The sequence below is a fragment of the Rana temporaria genome, chromosome 4, assembly GCF_905171775.1.
Source record: "Rana temporaria chromosome 4, aRanTem1.1, whole genome shotgun sequence".
Lineage (NCBI taxonomy): Eukaryota > Metazoa > Chordata > Amphibia > Anura > Ranidae > Rana > Rana temporaria.
The window spans coordinates 216,555,693-216,576,856 of record NC_053492.1 but is presented as its reverse complement, the minus strand read 5'-3'; the positions used below and the strand labels follow the sequence as shown (position 1 = coordinate 216,576,856).

At 43.4% G+C, this 21,164-nt stretch overlaps 1 protein-coding gene across 1 annotated transcript in view; it reads right to left on the bottom strand.

Moving 5' to 3' along the window:
• The window catches only part of HCRTR2 (hypocretin receptor 2), a 101,386-nt gene extending 80,515 nt beyond the window's left edge, over positions 1-20,871 (bottom strand). The window contains exon 1 of the mRNA XM_040349847.1: positions 20,045-20,871. Within this exon, the coding sequence (XP_040205781.1) occupies positions 20,045-20,261 (217 nt within the window). The 5' untranslated portion in view covers positions 20,262-20,871. The remainder of the gene's footprint in view (positions 1-20,044) is intronic.
• Between the last annotated feature and the right edge of the window lie 293 nt (positions 20,872-21,164).

Below are 21,164 nucleotides of genomic sequence, written 5' to 3'. Positions count from 1 at the left end.
CTGCTCTATCTACCTGCAAAAATGCTGTCTCTCTGTTCTCTCTTAACCACCGTAACACACTACACAAGGCCGACCTGCAGGCAAACCCCCTGAGCCATAATTGGCCAAAGCCACCCTGGCTTTGGCCAATTATGGCTCTCAGTTTTTTGTAAGCTGTGATTGGCCAAGCATGCACTATGACCCGCATGCTTGGCCAATTATCAGCCAGCAATGCACTGCGATGCCACAGTGAATTATGGGCTGTGAAACGTAACTCGAATTTGGCGCAAAAAGGCCCAAAGCGTTCGTAATTCGACGAACAATCAAACATACGATGTTCGAGTCGAACATAAGGCTCCTGGCCCTGACGGTCTACCAATTATGAGGTACCACCACCACTCAGAGACCCTGACACCCAGACTACTGCAATTATATGAAGACTGTTTTTGGAAGGGAAGCCTCCCCCTCTCCTTTTATGAGCCAAGCCAGATAAGCACCCCCTGCAATGTTCTTCATATAGGTCAATCTCTTTATTAAATATGAACTTCAAAATACTGACTAAACTGTTAGCTACAAGACTTATGTCGGTCCTGCAGCATGTTATTTCCCCTGACCAGACAGGTTTTATGCCCAAAAAGGCCACGGATACTAATCTGCGCAGGGTTTTCACCCACACCCAGTTGGGCCCAGATATTTCCAGTGGTGGGATACTGGTCTTTTTGGATCTGGAAAAGGCCTTTGATTCCGTGGAACTGGAATTACATGAGGGTGGTACTGGAGGTATTCGGTTTCGGTCCTCATTTCCAGAATCGACATTCTATATCATTCCCCCACAGCGGCCATAAAGCTAACTATGCTATGGGAATTTTTTTGAGTGTATAGGAGCACTCGCCAAGGATGACCTTTATCCCTGGGTCTTTTCTCTATCATTATTGAACCCTTGGCTACAGCCTTGCGAGCCTCTGAGGAGGTAGAGGGGATAATGGTGGGGAGTTTGACCGAAAAAACGGCACTGTATGTGGACGATATGGTTCTTTTTTTGCGAGACTCCAAGAAATCAGGCAGCTTTAGACATCCTGTATTCCTTTGCACATTTTTTGGGTCTAAAAGTGAACTGGGGAAAATCCCAGATTCTCGCACTCAGGACGCCATCCCCCAGATGTGAGATACCCGCAGATGGTCCTTTGCAGCGGGTAGAAGTGATCAAATATCTGGGGTTAAGTATCTCCAATTCTGTATCAGATTTTTTTGCCTTGAATGTCGATCCACTTTTGATTAAACTAAAATCCAGGCTACAGGCATGGCAGAATCTACCTTTGACACTCATAGGTAGGGTGAATTTAGTAAAAAATGAAATTTTTACCTCTATTTTTATATATAGTTCAGAATTCCCTTGTTTGGATATCGAGATATATATTCAAAAAAATAGATCAACTCATCACCACTTTCCTGTGGCAGGGGCGACACCCCCAAATTAAACTATGGGTGTTACAACTGATGTGGAAGCAAGGGGGACTGGCAATCCCGGACTTCCACAGGTATTTCTTAGCGGGCCAGCTAGTATTCGTTCACAGGTGGTTTACTCTACCTGAGGATGACACTGCCAATACACTAGGGGTGGCTATTGTTGGTTCTTATGAGGCACTGACGCATCTCCCTCATCGGGGTATCAGGGCTCTGTATAGGCTCAGAATATCCATGCTTGACACCAGTAGGGCATTGGTAGCAGTGACCAGGATGGGTAGCACGTCTGAGATTTCTCCTTACACACCACTTTGGAAAAATCCCAAATTAACACACTTTTGTGAGTACCCTGATCCAATCATCTGGACTAAATGTAATATTAACCACTTAAGGACTGAAGGTGTTTTTCAGATTTGGTATTTACAAGACTAAAACAGTTTTTTTTGCTAGAAAATTACTTAAAACCCCCAAACATTATATATATATATTTTCTAACACCCTAGAAAATAAAATGGCGGTCATTGCAATACTTTTTGTCACACCGTATTTCACACCTTATTTGCGCAGCGGTCTTTTTGGGAAAAAAAATCACTTTTTTTAATTAAAAAATAAGACAACAATAAATTTGGCCCAATTTTTTTTTATATTGTGAAAGATAATGTTACGCCGAGTAAAATGATACCCAACATGTCACGCTTAAAAATTGCGCCCGCTCGTGGCATGGCATCAAACTTTTACCCTTAAAAATCTCGATAGGCGACGTTTAAAAAATTCTATAGGTTGCATTTTTTGAGCTACAGAGGAGGATTAGGGCTAGAATTATTGCACTCGCTCTAACGATCGTGGCGATACCTCACTTGTGTGGTTTGAACACCGTTTTCATATGCAGGCGCTACTCGCGTATGCGTTCGCTTCTGCGCGCGAGCTCGTCGGGACGGGGCGCTTTAAAAAAAAATGTTTTTGTTTTCTTATTTATTTTTATTTATTTTATAATTTTTTACACTGAAATAAAAAAAAAATTATCACTTTTATTCCTATTACAAGGAATGTAAACATCCCTTGTAATAGAAAAAAGCATGACAGGTCCTCTTAAATATGAGATCTGGGGTCAAAAAGACCTCAGATCTCATATTTAGACTTAAATATAAAAAAAAATGGAAATTTTGTAATTTAAAAAAATGACAACAAAAAATGTGTCTTTAACCGCTTAAGCCCCGGACCATTTTGCAGCTAAATGCCCAGGCCAGGTTTTGCGATTTGGGACTGCGTCGCTTTAACAGACAATTGCGCGGTCGTGCGACGTGGCTCCCAAACAAAATTGGCGTCCTTTTTTCCCCACAAATAGAGCTTTCTTTTGGTGGTATTTGATCACCTCTGCGGTTTTTATTTTTTGCGCTATAAACAAAAATAGAGCGACAATTTTGAAAAAAATACAATATTTTTTACTTTTTGCTATAATAAAAATCCCCCAAAAACATATATAACATTTTTTTTTTCCTCAGTTTAGGCCGATACGTATTCTTCTACCTATTTTTGGTAAAAAAAATCGCAATAAGCGCTTATCGATTGGTTTGCGCAAGATTTATAGTGTTTACAAAATAGGGGATAGTTTTTATTAATTATTTTTTTTTTACTACTATTGGCGGCGATCAGTGATTTTTTTCGTGACTGCGACATTATGGCGGACACTTCGGACAATTTTGACACATTTTTGGGACCATTGTCATTTTCACAGCAAAAAATGCATTTAAATTGCATTGTTTGTTGTGAAAATGACAGTTGCAGTTTGGGAGTTAACCACAGGGGGCGCTGTAGGAGTTAAGGATCACTGTGTGTGTGTTTACAACTGTAGGGGGGTGTGGCTGTAGGACTGACGTCATCGATCGAGTCTCCCTATATAAGGGATCACTCGATCGATGCGCCGCCACAGTGAAGCACGGGGAAGCTGTGTTTACATACGGCTCTCCCCGTTCTTCAGCTCCGGGGAGCGATCGCGACGGAGCGGCTATAAAAGAATAGCCGCGCCGTCATCCCGGATCGCTCCCCGAGGGGACCCGACTGCCGCACGCAGCGGAGGGGGTCCCGATCGGACCCCCCACCCGCTAGAAGGCAAGGGCGTATATATACGCCCTTCTGCCTGTCCGTGCCATTGTGCGGACGTATATAGGCGTGCGGCGGTCGTTAAGTGGTTAAGACGCATGGGCGGGACTGACGTTTTGACGTTACTTTCGCCCAGCAATGCTATGGGGATGGGTGGGGGCCATCTTGCCCTCACTCGCATCCCCACACAGCAGGCAGCAGGACCCGATCGCCTCCACCGATAACGGCGATCTTGCGGTGACCGCCATTATCGTTTACAGGACCGCTCACACTAAAAATGTATATCTCGGTTGTGGCAGCAGCTGCTGCCGTTACCGAGATATCCATCTTTAAAAACAGGAAGTATATATACAGTGGGCGGTTGTTAAGTGGTTAAGACTCTGAAAGACATAGTGGGTGGTAAGAAAATTCTACAGTCTGACGCCCTGAAAGCCAAGTTTAATCTTCCCAACACTCACTTGTTTTGTTATATTCAGCTCAGACTTGCATACAATGCCCAATTTGGAGATATTGGTATTACCCTGAAAATGAGTGATTTAGAGTCTTTACTGAGGGAGGACACTTTGGACAAGGCCTTGTCTACAATATATAAACAACTGTTCAGAGAGGGAGGAGATCTCCTCGCAAAGTGTAGGGCGGTGTGGGGTGAGGTGTTCCCCCAGATGGACGGGGATGATGTATGGGACATTAATTTTACTAGATTGGTCTCGGCTAGGGACCAACTCATTCAATGTAACTTCCTGCATTTTATATATCTTACTCCATCTAGATTGGCTAAGATGTTCCCTTCTCAGTCACCTAGTTGCTGGTGGTGCAGTTCCCTCGCTGTCCATTTCATGCTTATCTTTTGGAATTGCTCATCCATCCAAGTATTTTGGAAGGGGGTCACAGAATTTATAGCCAACGTAACCGCCATTTATATACAGCCCACGATAGAGGTTTGCCTTTTGGGACTGGTAGACAATCTAGCTCTAAAAAGAGTAACTCGTACTTTGCTGACGATACTAATCTATTACGCTAGGAAAACTATAGTGTTATCATGGAAAAAGCCCAATCCTCCATCTGTATCAGCGTGGAAGGGTGTGGTTAATAGGAATGAGCCGAACACCCCCCTGTTCGGTTTGCACCAGAATTTGCGAACACACCAAACGTTCGTGTGAACTTTAGAACCCCGTTAAAGTCTATGGGACTCGAACGTTTGAAATATAAAGTGCTAATTTTAAAGGCTAATATGCAAGTTATTGTCCTAAAAAGTGTTTGGGGACCTGGGTCCTGCCCCAGGGGACATGTATCAATGCAAAAAAAGTTTTAAAAATGGCCGTTTTTTCGGGAGCAGTGAATTTAATAATGCTAAAAGTGAAACAATAAAAGTGAAATATTCCTTTAAATTTCGTACCTAGAGGGAGTGTAAAATTATCATGTGAAATAGCGCATGTTTCCAGTACTTAGAACTGTCACTGCACAAAGTGTCATTTCTGAAAGAAAAAAAGTAATTTAAAACTGACTTGCGGCTATAATGAATTGTCAGCTCCCGGAAATTCAGAGAGGATTCATTCATAAAAAAAAAAAAAATAGCGTTTTTAAATGACTTTTTTCTTTAAAAAATTACACTTTGTGCAGTGACAGTTCTAAGTACTGGAAACATGCGCTTTTTCACATGCTAACTTTACACCCCCCCAGGTGCGAAATTTAAAGGAATATTTCACTTTTATTGTTTCACTCTAAGCCTTATTAAATTCACTGCTCCCGAAAAAACGGCAGTTTTTAAAACTTTTTTTTGCATTGATACATGTCCCCTGGGGCAGGACCCAGGTCCCCAAACACTTTTTAGGACAATAACTTGCATATTAGCCTTTAAAATCAGTACTTTAGATTTCTCCCATAGACTTTAACAGGGTGTTCCGCGGCTTTTCGAATTTGCCACGAACGCCTCAAATTGTGTGTTGTTCGCCGAACAGGCGAACAGGCAATGTTCGAGTCGAACATGAGTTTGACTCGAACTCGAAGCTCATCCCTAGTGGTTAATAGGGCTGCACCTTTATACATACATTAGCAGGGGCATACTACAAAAAATTGATAAGGTGTGGTGCAGTTGGATGAATAGTGAAACTACGGTGGCGGATTGAGTGGCACCTAATAGAATGCACCTTCAGTAGGATTTAACATGTATGTAACTGTTTGACATATCTAAATGTACCATTGACTGTTACTAAAAAAATGTGGCCTTATTAATATCTTGATCTTATCACTGAGTGGGGGTCTGGATGGAGGAGGAGTGAGCCAATGCTGAAGAAATGTAAAAAGTTTATTTTTGTGTGTGGCCCATTGGGCCTTGTGTATACTTGTTATGTTAAAAGCAATAAATAGGAAAAAAATAACGTGATACCACTCAGATGTCTTAATCTGTCATCCCAGCTGACTCGCCTTACTGTTAGCAGGTGCTGGTCACGTTGAATACTGGCTCGACAAGCAAATTCAATGCTGCAACAAAGCAGTGCATATCCACACACTGTATCAGAATGTAGGTAAACCTTACTTCGTTAAACATTGTTTCAACTTGGTCTGATACCCAATGGAGAACTCCCTTTAATGCGTTTAGTCAGATGTAGGGCGTATGTTTAAGCCAAATACTGTGTGTGGATAGGCACTGTTTGATTGTTTCATGGTCCTGTTACATTGTAATATTTAAGACGATTTCTTACTCTTGAAACAGACTGGTTGTAATATGATCAGTTACTCTTAAGCCCTGTACACACGATCGGTTTGTCTGATGAAAACAGACCGATGGACCGTTTTCATCGGACAAACCGATCGCGTGTGGGCCCCATCGTTTTTTTCCATCGGTGAAAAAAATAGTACATGTTTTAAAATGTTCCTATGGATAAAAAAACGATTGAAAAAAACAATGGTCTGTGTGGAAGTCCATCGGTCAAAAATCCATGCATGGTCAGAATCAAGTCGACGCATGCTCGGAAGCATTGAACTTCATTTTTCTCAGCACCTCGTAGTGTTTTACGTCACCGTGTTGGACACGGTCGGATTTTGACTGATGGTGTGCAGGCAAGACTGATGAAAGTCAGCTTCATCGGATATCTGATGAAAAAATTCATCCGATTAGATTCCATTAGATATCCGATCGTGTGTACAGGGCTTTACTGTTCAACATAAACTTTTACATAAACTATACTTTCATGGACAGAAGAATTAGTGTCATGACATATAAGAAGAGGCTTACATTTAGGGCAGGATATTTCCCTATGGCTTTCATCTAAAGGTTGCTTTGTTTACTAATCAGAAAATAACTTAAAAGCAGGTTAGGGGATACTCTTTGAGGCACATTTATAAACTGCAAAAACGTAATACATTTTTACAAAATGATAAATTGCTGATTCAAATTAGCTCTCAATGGATCTCTTTAATATGCTGATTCCTGTCTTCCTGTAAACCTTAATCAATAAATCTCCTAGGGGAATATACTAGAAATATTAGTGGCATAGCATCTTAAAGAAGGACACCAATTCTTTTCAGCAAACTACTGTATATGCAATTAAATATGGGTAAAGAATAATCTTTTTCAAAAAAGTCTTTACTTTAGGGTGTTGTTCTCTACATCACAGGCACTGGAGTTTTCTGGAAATCGCCAATCAGTTTCAGGAAAACTGACCTCTCTTGCCAATGTGATTACTTGCTTGGCATTCCCATACATTCTTAAGTGCATTCATACAGAGGAAGTTACTGTATTAATTGTGCACATTACACTTTTAAATGATGGTTCTTGGCCTAATTGATGATTTGGTGGAGCTAGAATTTTTTAACTGCTTATGCACAATTACACTCTTACTAAAATAAAATTTGCTTCAGATTTCTCAAAAAAATCTCCAATGAAGAGCAGTTAAACAAGTTGTGGGGCACCAATACTAGGTGGTCATGTGTGCATTGGCAGTGAATTGAGATTTAGAACTTTCTAGTTTTAGGATAATTCAATTAAATTGATATTGCTGTTTGAAGGACAGTTTGGTGAGCTGTGTTACATACTGGCTACTTGTATTTTTTTGGTGAGTCCAGTAGCCAGGGGGCTCAGCCATAACTACTGTCTACAACGACACCCAATGTGCAGGGCAGGACTTAGGGTGGTGGGGGCCCCTGGGCTTGAGTCACTTTCGGGCCATACCTTCTATACATTACTTTAAATAGAACAAAATGATACATACACAAGCTATGTAATAGAGCTACACAATGCTGGATAAACTGAGAATTAAAATAGAGATCACGATTCTGAAGTAAACCCCGGCCGATTTTTGCAGTTTTTCAATTATTATGTTATAACAGCTCATCGCAATGCAATACATACTGTGTCCCTGTCGGTAATCTCTCGCATGCGCCGTTGCGCCGTAACCATTGGTTGCTGTGTCTGTGGCAGCTGTTTTCTTTCACTCCCCTTTTGTGATGTCTTCTTTAGTCACATGGGAGAGTATCAGGAAGAGTGGAAGGAGCTAAACACCACAAGACTTCTTCTCTGTGCCGGACAGAGGGGAAGTTCTCACAGACTGCATTCAGGCAAGCTTTAAATACCGGTTTAGAGGGGCTAATGTGCGGAAGCGCGGTGAGGTCATGCAAATGATCAGCTGCCTGTGTTATGGGCTATTTTTTAAGACAATGTTGTGTCCGAGGGTTTACATTACAACCACTTTAAATGACTGGCATATTATTGAAGCCCATGGGCTTGAGCCCAGTCAAGCCCAATGGTAAGTCCGGCCCTGCCAATGTGGAATTTTAGATATTCTCATTCCATTTGTCACAATATGCAATGTATATAACAAACTGAACATACAACAGTGAGAGTGGAGTCTTCTTATAACTGCTGTGGCAGTTGCACAGACATATGTGCTTCTCTCCCTCCTCCTCTATTTTTCTGTGTCCATGGCGAGGCACCCGTCCCCGTCATTTGTGCTGTCCTCTCATGAGTCCTCATCTTCTCCACCCTGGCGGCGCAGCTCTGCACTCTTTTATAGTACCAGCGGTGAGCAGTCCGGTTACTGTGTACTCGGCCGTCTCCATGGCAGCCAGGTTGTTACAATAATTGACACAGCCGTGCTGCGCCATGTAAGTGAATACCCCATGGCTCTGAGGGCTGCGCACACTGTGTAGAAGGGTGACAGACGGTGACTGCTCCACTCCAGTGAAAATACACTTCACATCCTCTGTTCTCCAGCTGCCGCCCGGGTGGGGTTTGTCCTGGGGGGGGGGTCTGATGGCAGGACCACTCTAGCCATTTCAGGATCACCCATTATTATATTAAAGCGGGACTTCACCCCCAAATCAACTTTCTGAAATTAGTTCCAGCATACTGCTAACATCTGCAGTATGCTGTTTTTTTCGCTACTTATCGTTTTATGAGCCCTTGTTATCCGGCTCCGAGCGGGGATTGCTTCCGGGTATAAGCGTTCCTAAGCAAAGAGGAGTTGATTGACGGCCGGCTAAAGCGCGCCACGACTTCCGAAAATACACTCGGGTGACACTCGGGTGTTTACGGCGCCTGCGCAGTCAGCTCTACATGGCAGGCGCAGGCGCCGTAAACACTCTAGTGTCACTTCGGGTATTTTCGGAAGCCGTGACGCGCTTTAGCAGCCCGTCAATCAACTCCTCTTCGCTTAGGAATGCCTACTCCTCGCAGGATTCCCCGCTCGGAGCCGGATAACAAGGGCTCACAAAACGATAAGTAGCAGAAAAAAAAAAACAGCATACTGCAGATGTTAGCAGTATGCTGGAACTAATGTCAGAAAGTTGATTTGGGGGTGAACTCCCGCTTTAATGAAAGGTGTAGGTTTGTAGGGGGGTCTGTACTAATGGGGGGTGGTTTGTGGGGGGGGTCTGTACTAATTGTGGGGGGGTGGCTTGTGGGGGAGTCTGTACTAATGGGGGTGGTTTGTGGGGGGGTCTGTACAAATTAAAGAGGGGTCTCTACTAATGGAGGGGGGTAGTTTGTCCTGTGGGGGGGTAGTTTGTTCTGTGGGGGTCTGTACTTATGGGGGTGGGGTCTGTACTAATGGAGGGGGGTAGGGGGTCTGTACTAATGGAGGGGGAGTGGTTTGTCCTGGGGGGAGCAGTGTGTGTGGGCTGCTGCTGCGGTCGGCATCTGAAGGACGAGTCACCACAAAGGCCGTACACACGCACGCAGAGCCGCCGCCACGACTTACAAGGCTTCAGAAACAGGTAAGGGGAACCTGTTTTAAAGTTTCCTGTTTTAAAAAAAAGCAGCCTGTATAATGTATTATTGCTGGGATTTGTAGTCCTCTGTAACTGCTGGTATTCTGCACTGCATTTTATATAATGTATTGCTGGGATTTGTAGTCCCTCTATATGCACCTTCGCCTTAGTTGGCAAAAATCCTTGCACCGGCCCTGCAAACATGCAATGTGTTCAGTGCGAGGGGCAGCTTATTCCCAAAAGTAATCATCTGTAATGAATAAAGATGTATGTCTGCCCTTTCAGGATGTGTGCTTCAGACATTAACCAGGTAAGATGAAGACCAGAAGGCTGCAATGGATGGCAGGCATGCGATGGAAAAAAAAGTAGGACAATCTACTTATTCTTTATCCTTTTTTTAATTGTTAGAGGTAGCCGGCATAATTAGCACTAACTTATTTGTAGCCATGCAAGCTCCTGGGCTGGAATCCTGATCCTATATTTCCAATGGAGCCCTTGATTTGAAACCCGCATGTAGGAGTAGGGGCAGACTGAAAACTCATTGGGCCCCCGGGCAATAGAAGATCATGGGGTCCCCTGTGTCCCCGCCCACACTCAAGCCACACCTGCACATGGAGACAGGGGGAGCACACAGGGGCAAACTGAGCACACAGGGGGAACACTGTGGGGGAGAGCAACAGGGGGACACTGTGGGGGGAGAGCAAATGGGGACACTGGAAGGGGGATAGCACAATGGGGGACACTGGAGGGGGGAGAACACAGGGGGACACTGGGGGAGAGCACACAGGGGGATACTGGGCAAGAGCACACAGGGGGACACTGGAGGAAGAGCACACAGGGGAACACTGGGGAATAGCACACATGTGGACACTGGGGGGAGAGCATGCAGGGGGCCACTGGGGGAGAGCACACAGGGGGACACTGGGGGGAGAGCACACAGGGGGACACTGGGGGAAGAGCATGCAGGGGGACACTGGGGGAGAGCACATAGGGGGACACTGGGGGAAGAGCATGTAGTGGGACACTGGGGGAGAGCACACAGGGGGACACTGGGGGGAGAGCACACAGGGGGACACTAGGGGAGAGCACGCAGGGGGACACTGGGGGAGAGCACACAGGGGGACACTGGGGGAAGAGCATGCAGGGGGACACTGGGGCAAGAGCACACAGGGGGACACTGGGGGAAGAGCACATAGGGGGACACTGGGGGGGGAGCACACAGAGGGACACTGAAGAGGGAGAGCACACAGGGGGGAGCATACAGGGGGACACTGAGCACACAGGGGGACACTGTGGAGTAGAGAGCAAACAGGGGGACACTGATAAGGGGGGGGAGAAAGGGGACACTGTGGGGAGAGCACAATGGGGACACTGGAGGGGGGAGAAAACAGGGGGACACTGGCAGAGAACACAGGGGAACACTGGGGGAGAGCACACAGGGGAACACTGGGGAAGAGCACATAGGGGGACACTGGGGGGGAAGCACACAGGGGGACACTGGGGGAGTGAAAGCACAATTGGTGACACTACACTGTTGGGGGAGAGTATCATGGCCCTTGCTGTGGTCCTGTTGGGGCCATGGCCCCATACATCTCTACTCGCCCCCCTCCCTCTGATGACGACCCTGGTGTCTGTATACTTACTGAGCTTCACTCCCCTGATGCCTGTAATAATACCGCTAACGGCACGCTGCTCCCCGCCGGCCCCTCCTCTCTTCTTGTCCGTCCCAGGTGATGTCACGATGCATACAGTACAAACACCTGGGACAGATGGGAGGGAAGGAGGGGCCGGCAGGGAGCAGTGCCCCGTTAGCAGTATATTTTTACAGCTGCCCGTTTCAAGTGGCCTCTCATGGGGCTGGGTCTGGGCCCCTTCTGGCCTCAGGCCCTCGGGCAGTGCCCAAGTGCCCGATGGGTCAGTCCGCCCCTGTGCAGGAGATAAGTTTCGATTTTTAAGATTTCAATGGCTGCATGCTGGATAATGGCTTACTACAAAATTAAGCCACTATCAATATGACTTTATTGTCATTCTGTGATAGATTATTCTAAAATTACTATTTTTAAGTTAGGCTAATTCTTTTATTAGAACCACTAAAATGTTTTCTCTGCTTATATTCTTTTGATTTGTTTTTATATTTCTTTTTATATATGCATGTGTGAAAAATATGTACCACAATAGTGTTTATTTTCCTTGATAAGATTTGTCATTTATGAAATTAAGTTTTAAAAGTTATGAACTCAGCATTGAAAATATGAAGGACAAAGGACTGAAGATGGGAGCAGATGACAGGAGGGCATGTAAAGGGGTGGGTGAGGGGGAGGGTTGGGTAACTGGGAGTGAAATGTGTAAGCAAACCAATTGAATGCATATGTTTTGTGATGTCATTTTGCCAATAAAAGAGCTGGGCAGGGCCAGCCGCATCCTGTTGGGCTGAGCTGAAAGGTGAGAGAGATGTACATTATTTGTCTGATCTATATATTTCACCTTATAATTTGAATCAAATGGCAGAATAGGTTAGCCCTGAGGTTGGATCAGGGGTCGAATCGCTATCAATTGCTCTTGTATGAACTGCTTTAAAACAGCAGTGATCTAAAGCTGGCCATACATACAACTGGCCGACATTCAATTCATGTATGGCTGTTTCTGTTTGATCAATGGATCTACTTTCAATGTAAAGTCCTGCTGGTAAATTTTTAATTGATCAGCGCATGCAGCCAATGAGCTGCAGTGCTTATCAGTGTATTCTAATGGTGGGGAGGTCACGCTGTTAGAAAACAATGACACATTGGGGAGGATTCCCGCCTTCAAAAATGAATGTATGGATGGGGGAGAGCGCACAGGGGGACACTGGGGGGAGAGCACACAGGGGAACCCTGGGGGAGAGCACACCGGGGGACACTGGGGGAGAGCATGCAGGGGGACACTGGGGGAGAGCACACAGGGGAACCCTGGGGGAGAGCACACAGGGGGACACTGGGGGAGAGCACGCAGGGGGACACTGGGGGAGAGCACGCAGGGGGACACTGGGGGAGAGTACACAGGGGGACACTGGGGGAAGAGCATGCAGGGGAACACTGGGGGAGAGCACACAGGGGGACACTGGGGGAAAAGCACACATGGGGACACTGGGGGAGAGAAAGAGAAGGCACCTCCAGATTAGTAAACATAAAAGCTTTATTCATACAAAGGTGCAGCATCCACTTACAGTAAAGTAGTAGGAAAACGGCATGTTTTTGGAGTCCCTTAGGTGATGTCTTTCCGCGCTTGATGGTGGAGATTTCCTGTGTCTCTGTCCGTTGTCCGATAGATCGATCCTGCAGTGAAATCCAGCTGGTATACTGCAGCGTTGTGGATGGGATTAGGAGAAAACGTAGGCCGCAGTGACGTCACCGCGGCCTACGTTTTCTCCTAATCCCATCCAGCTGGATTTCACTGCAGGATCGATAGATCGGACAATGGACAGAGACACAGGCAATCTCCACCATCGAGCGCGGAAAGACATCACCTAAGGGACTCCAAAAACATGCCGTTTTCCTACTACTTTACTGTAAGTGGATGCTGCACCTTTGTATGAATAAAGCTTTTATGTTTACTAATCTGGAGGCGCCCTCTCTTTCTCTTTCTCTTTTACATATTGGAGTTTTGCTCTCATCTCCCCAACTTGTGAAGGCTTTGCCCCGGATTACAGACTGACGCCATCTGCTTTTGCATAGGACTGCATCTTTCTTATTTTATTCATGTTCCAGTCCAATTCCAAGGTTTTATCAATTTATTATTGTTTCATATTTATTTGTTCATCTTATCTTCATGAGGTTCCTTTCTTTGTACAACGATTGTGAATTTTTAGCTACTTTTTTTCTATTGTTTTTTCAGCGCCACTACCCAATTTTTTGTATGGGGACACTGGGGGAAGAGCACATAGGGGGACACTGGGGGGGGGGGGGAGCACACAGAGGGACACTGAAGAGGGAGAGCACACAGGGGGGAGCATACAGAGGGACACTGAGCACACAGGGGGACAGTGTGGAGTAGAGAGCAAACAGGGGGACACTGTGTCGGGAGAGCAAATGGGGACACTGGGGGGAGAGCACAATGGGGACACTGGAGGGGGGAGAACACAGGGGGACACTGGGGGAGATCACACAGGGGGACACTGGGGGAGAGCACATAGGAGGACACTGGGGGGGAAGCACACAGGGGGACACTGGGGGAGGGAAAGCACAATGGGGGACACTACACTGTTGGGGGAGAGTATCATGGCCCTTGCTGTGGTCCTGTTGGGGCCAGGGCCCCATACATCTCTACTCGCCCCCCCTCCCTCTGATGACGACCCTGGTGTCTGTATACTTACTGAGCTTCACTCCCCCGATGCCTGTAATAATACCGCTAATGGCACGCTGCTCCCCGCCGGCCCCTCCTCTCTTCTTGTCCGTCCCAGGTGATGTCACGATGCATACAGTACAAACACCTGGGACAGACGGGAGGGAAGGAGGGGCCGGCAGGGAGCAGTGCCCCGTTAGCAGTATATTTTTACAGCTGCCCGTTTCAAGTGGCCTCTCATGGGGCTGGGTCTGGGCCCCTTCTGGCCTCGGGCCCTTTATTGTCATTCTGTGATAGATTATTCTAAAATTACTATTTTTAAGTTAGGCTAATTCTTTTATTAGAACCACTAAAATGTTTTCTCTGCTTATATTCTTTTGATTTGTTTTTATATTTCTTTTTATATATGCATGTGTGAAAATATGTACCACAATAGTGTTTATTTTCCTTGATTAGATTTGTCATATATGAAATTAAGTTTTAAAAGTTATGAATTTTATAAAAAAAATTGTAGAGTCACTCATGATCCCTGTGACACCGAAAAACCTGATGTCTCCATTTGAAAGAGTTTGCAAGGAAAATCCACACGCAAGAGGTACAATATCGACCCTATATCTCCAGGCAACGACTCAAACTAGTATGGCAAAACTCCCATATGTACAGAAATGGGAAGATGACCTAAATATTGTACTCAATACCTCTGACTGGAACCAGATATGGCAAAACACTAAATCTGCCTCCTCCAACATATTAGCATTGGAAACGAATTATAAGGTGTTAACCAGGTACCTGGTGCCTGATAGAATAGCCAAATATGTACCGAGTTACTCTGGACAATGCTTTAGGGGTTGTACAACCGCGGGTACATATTTTCATACATGGTGGACGTGTCCTAAAGCACAGAAGTTCTGGAAAAAGATTTTCGAGATAGCAAACATCCTGACCAAATTGAAAATTCCTCCAGACCCTAAATGAGCCCTTTTGAATTTAAAGCCCAGTAACTTATTACGCGCACAATTTAAACTACTAACACAACTCTTTACTGCGGCCAAGCAGACCATTGCTAAAGCCTGGAAAACCCCAAATCTTTCAGTGAAGGAAACAAAAAATAGAATGAATACTGCGATGTCACATGCCAAAATGGAGGCATTGGACACGGACACGATCGCCAGGTTTGAAAATATATGGTACCCGTGGACGCAATACACAGCACCAGGAAACTTTAACGAAGGAGTAATGATGCCATGGTAGCTTGCTCAATAAACACATTTGTTATATAAGGTATATATTGACGACAGAGCCAAGCCCATCCCTGCCGACCCTATTATTTTATCCCCTTTTTCCCTTTTTCCCTTCCCCCGGTTAGTTATTGTATGTGACTATATCCTCTTATTTTTTACAATCGACGCAGAGATGGTAGCATACTTTTGTAACTTATAATTAATATGTTTAAGGTTGTGTTAAACAGAAACTTGTAGCCATTAATGTACGGCTAATCTGGAAACGAGGCAACTTGGACAGACTGTATGCATTCCACATCTAAATACTCAAGCTTCTCCAGTTGTCGCCAGAAGTATTTGGTTATACTCTTCTTTGTTTTATTTTGCATTTAACTCTAAAGATGATATAATTTGTTGAGAATATGGAATGCCAACCTTTTGTTCACTATACCAAAAGTTTGCTACATGTACAATGTAACTTTACAATCACCAAATAAAGATAATTTTGACAAGGAAAAGTTATGAACTCAGCATTGAAAATATGAAGGACAAAGGACTGAAGATGAGAGCAGATGCCATTTCTTCTCCATTATGTTTCAAACGTGTTCAACCCTTCCCCTCTTCCTGTCTTCATCTCACTGGAGGAATTTATGTCCCTGACCAGAGAACTTCCAAATATGGACTTCCACCCCATTGCTCCTAACCAGCTCCTCCCATAGCCCCCACCATCAAGTGAATAAGATGGCCCCCAAGAACTTTGGAATGTCTGCCATGTGCTACTGACTTACATGTGCTCACATGAGGGCGTGTAAAGGGGTGGGCGAGGGGGAGGGTGAGGGGTGGGTAACTGGGAGTGAAATGTGTAAGCAAACCAATTGAATGCATATGTTTTGTGATGTCATTTTGCCAATAAAAAAGCTGGGCAGGGCCAGCCACATCCTGTTGGGCTGAGCTGAAAGGTGAGAGAGATGTAGATTATTTGTCTGATCTATATATTTCACCTTATAATTTGAATCAAACGGCAGAATGGGTTAGGCCTGAGGTTGGATAAGGGGTCAAATTGCTATCAATTGCTCTTGTATGAACTGCTTTAAAACAGCAGTGATCTAAAGCTGGCCATACATACAACTGGCCGACATTCGATCCATGTATGACTGTTTCTGTTTGATCAATGGATCTACTTTCAATGTAAAGTCCTGCTGGTAAATTTTTAATTGATCAGCGCATGCAGCCAATGATCTGCAGTGCTTATCAGTGTATTCTAATGGTGGGGAAGTCACGTTGTTAGAAAACAATGACACATTGGGGAGGATTCCCGCCTTCAAAAATGAATGTATGGATGGGGAAATAAGGTCAGGTCAGACTGGTATCTAAGCTGGCTGAATGAAAAAAAAAAAACTGTACTATGTATGTAAGGTAAAAAATGTTTAGGTGTCAGCATCGGCCCCTCAGCCCCCCTTTTCTTACCTGAGACCCCTTTCGATTCAGCACTGTGCACGTCTGCAGATCTTTACTCCCCTCATTTCCGAGTCTTGCTGGCTTTGCTGGGGCACCAAAAGCAATTGGCTCCCAATGCTGTCAATCAAAGCCAGTGATGATGGGGTTCACACCAGTGCGACTTGTCATGCAACTTGCCAGTTTAAAATTACACGACAAGTCGCAACCCATTTTCGGAAATGGAACTATTAAAATCACTGCGACTCAAGTTGCAGTGACTTTGAAAAAGGTTCCTGCACCATTTATGTGCGATTTCATGTGCGACTTGCATTAACATCTGTGTAAATGAAGTCGCACAGATGTCAGCAAGCTGCACATGAGATCGCACTGATTGTCAGCCTTGAAGTTGCACTGAAGTAGTGTGATTTCAAAGCCTCACTGATGTGAACCAGGGCTAAATGTTACAGAAAGCATCTCTCAATAAAAAATAGACGTTGTTGTTTAAGTAGTGAATCTGACCAGCGATGATCATCAATGACCTGACCAGCGATTCACAATGTGATGTGTGCAGAATGTCTGGGATATGACTGTATTATACCATTGATAAAGAAAAATAAAAGGATGACCTGGTCATTCATTTGTAATTGTTATTACTCTTTAAATCTAAAGGAATCACCTACATGTGTTGAATACAGTGGAGGCATCTGTCAGGATTTATTAATTTAATCATTTTGTAGATTGGAAGGGTTGCTTATTTAAATCAAATCTTAAGTACAACAAATGGACAAAAAAAAAAGGAAATATGCAACTCTGCAGGTCTGTGAAATTCTGCAAACCTTATTTTATACCTGTGTTCTATTCCATTCTAACATAAAACAAGGTCTTTCATAAAATACAGACCGGTATCTAAGCTTATTGGCAATAATTGTACCTTCCATTCATATGGATTTTTGCAGTGGAATGTTGCAGCAATATGATTAACTACACAAATACATATTGACAGTTTGCAGTAAATGCACCCTTGGTGCTCATACAGAGAACGAAGGATAATAATATGTCCACAACACTAGATGGCTCTGTGTGACCACTATTGAATCAAAAAGGAAATGCTGCAGTTCAGCCTACTTGTTAGAGACAAATTATTATGAAAAATCCACATGGTAAGTGCTTTGTCTGATCCATTTTTGTGATTTTGCTTGGCAGTCTGCTTGTGTTTTTCTTACTGTATTGATTTTTTTTTTTTTAATGCCAGTATTATTCCATATACTTCATTTTAACAAATTAACGGATTTCCTTATACAAGTGTGGAAAAAAACGAATTGTCCCCAACTCTGAAAAAGAAAACGAAGTTCACTACTGGTATTGCTGTAGCTTTGCTTCCCCACGTTTAACTCTAGTTGTTTTTTATTATTTTTAACTATAAGAGAAACTCATGTGAAGCAATGAAAACATAAAATTGTGGGAATTCTATGCATATTTTCCTTTTAAGCTTTACCATTATGTGAATAGTAAGGTGTTCATTGGATTGAGTCTTATGGATCAGCTAATGTCAAATCCAATATTTGCAGATATTTTCTAATTATTTGATCAATAACAGATCGTGCTGTGTTCCTATAGTTAGCTTACAGGTTTTGTAGTATATTTATTCATCATTTATTTTAAAAGGTTGCATTTACAGAGGGTAATATTTAGACTCATATTTGTTTAGTTTAGAATATTACTGAAAAAAATGCAATTTTACATCTTGGTGCCTTAGGCAACTAATCTAATCATATTGTAACTATTTTAGACCAAAGTTTGTAATATTCCATTATTAGTTTCCTCCTAAGAGTAATATTTATAGCAGTTATTGGCAGGCATGACCTGACTGTTATTTAGTATATTACACTTAGGAAGCATATTTGTGTGCAGAAATAGTGTCCTTCTTAACAGGGGTGGACTGACCATCCAGGCACTCGGGCACTGCCCCCATGCCACTAGGGGGCCCCATCAGGGTTGCCAGCCTCAGTAAAACCAGGCACAGTATGTAAAAATGTGTGTGTTTTTTTTTTTTTTATTATTTCAAGAATCTCCAGTACCTTTTCAGTGTGTGAATGTGTAGTCTATGTGTATGTATACTGTGTGTTTATATTGTGTGTCTGTGTGTGTATACTGTGTATGTATACTGTATGTGTGTGTGTGTGTGTATACTGTGTGACCCCATAATCTATTGCCTAGGGGCCCCATAATCTCCTATTGCCTAGGAGTCCCATAATCTTCTATTGCCCGAGGGTCCCATAATCTTCTATTGCCCGGGGGCCCCATAATCTCCTATTGCCCGGGGGCCCCATGAGTTGTCAGTCCGCCCCTGCTTCTTAAAGAGTTTTCTCCTGGCAGACACTTTAGCACATTTATGTTCAGCAAGGAAATGCTAAAGAAGAATATTGTTCTCATAATACTTTGAAGCTTTCCAGCTCACATGCATCTGTGACTTGATTGGTAAATGTTGGTAAATGTGTGTCTTCCTGCAGTCTAAGAATAAGCACAGGTAAAATATTTTAGCAACAGTTATCCAGAATGGAGGTTATACCTCCATTTCACCTTGACAGAAGGTGACTAACATATTCAGCAAATCGTTCAAACAGCTAGAGAAGTCAATCATTTTAATTACAAACCATAACCATCAGTACTATTTTCTGAAAAGAGGGCTGCTTAAGTTGTCAGCAAAGGCTAGGAAAAATATAGTACAGACTCTAAAATGCACTTATGGAATTGCTGTATGAACCAAAATGAATCTCCTGCTAGGAAACAATGAAAGCACTTTACAGGTATCTCTAATACTTAATGTCGAAATCCACTAGTAACTTAACAAATTCATGTTTTAGATTTCCAGCCGAAGCAATTATTCACTTCAAGAGCCTAAGGAGCAGTTCAGTGGGAAATTATTATACAAGTTTAGATTTAAAGATGACATCAGCATGCACCTGGATAATCATGAGTGCATTAAAAGCATGAGTAGTAGAGGTCTGGTGGATTTCAGCACCACTGTGCTGTGGACAGAGCCACTCTAGATCAACTAAATTGTAGCCTGTAATGGATCAGATATTTTCCAATGAAGTTCAAAAGTATGTATAAGCTGTCTTATGACAGAATTAACTATTTTATCAAAATAATTCTCACACCAAGGACATACAATGCACACCCAATAAAAAAAAAAGGTGAATTGTGATTGATTGTTATAAGTTACTGCACTCTACAAAGCTCTGTGTTGCCTAATTAATAATTCTGAAAATGCATCATTAGAAGCAACAGAAATAATACAAATACCATTTACTTACCTAAGATATTTCCAATGAGAGCAATAATAAATACTGCAATATATCCAGCAATGAGAACCCATTCATATTCCTTTGGGTGTAGATATTCCCTCCAAAGAAAGCGTAGAAACTCATCATCATAATCAGAAGATGGGTTCAGAAGTGGTTCCTGTGTCACATTTGTTTCCAGTGCAGACCTATTCCTATACAGGTAATCATCAACTTTAGTTCCTGGCATTCTTCCAGCTCGTGATTGCTTCCGATATAACGCATAAAGAGGTATAAATTCCGGTAGACTAATCAACTTATATAGGTGCACACAAAAGCATCCTTTTATGGATATCAGAATCCATGCCAAAACAAAATGCTGCAGAAGTAGGATTGTACTCAAAGTTAAAGGCACACAACTCTTTTCCTGTAGTTTTCCTTTACAGATGTCATTACGTTACTTAACATTTTTATCCCTTTGGCTTGAATAAAACAGAATAAGCATAGAGGGAGAGTAGAATAGCGTGCTTCAATCTCAGTGTTTGAATCCATGTCACTGGGTCCTGTGTAGAAGTGCTCACTCCCTCTGCAGTTCCTCCCCCTCCATCCTTACGGTTTAGAGCTTGGCTGCCTGTTGTGTGCTACACAGGAAAGATCGTTGATTCTCTCTATGAATGGTAGACAGTAATTCATGCTAGCAGCTCAGTTCAACTGCAATCATTGTGCAATTCATTTTCATCCATATTAGCTTATCAGTAACTAATTTCTAATACCTGTTTCACTCAGTCTGTTTGAAAGGGTTATTTTTTTCCCAGTTCCAGCTCTAAAACAACTACCCTGTTCCAGTTCCCAAAACTGCTGCCAGTCCACTGTGCTCCTTGATTTGTGTGCTGCAGACTGCAGAGAAATGAGGCAGTGTGCCTGTGACAAGACTTTTTGTGACTGGGAGTTCATTTTTGCACTGGAAAGCTGGTTAGAATTATTTGGAATTTGCTGTGTTATTGTAAGGGTTAACGTGTAGAAAGGAAATTACAACAATGCAATGGACCTTATTTATGTGTGCAAAGTATGCAAAGGCTTTCAGTATGAATGTATGCACTCACTTAAAAAACAGATGCACCTTTTAAAAGAGTGTATAACAAGATACTTTGTT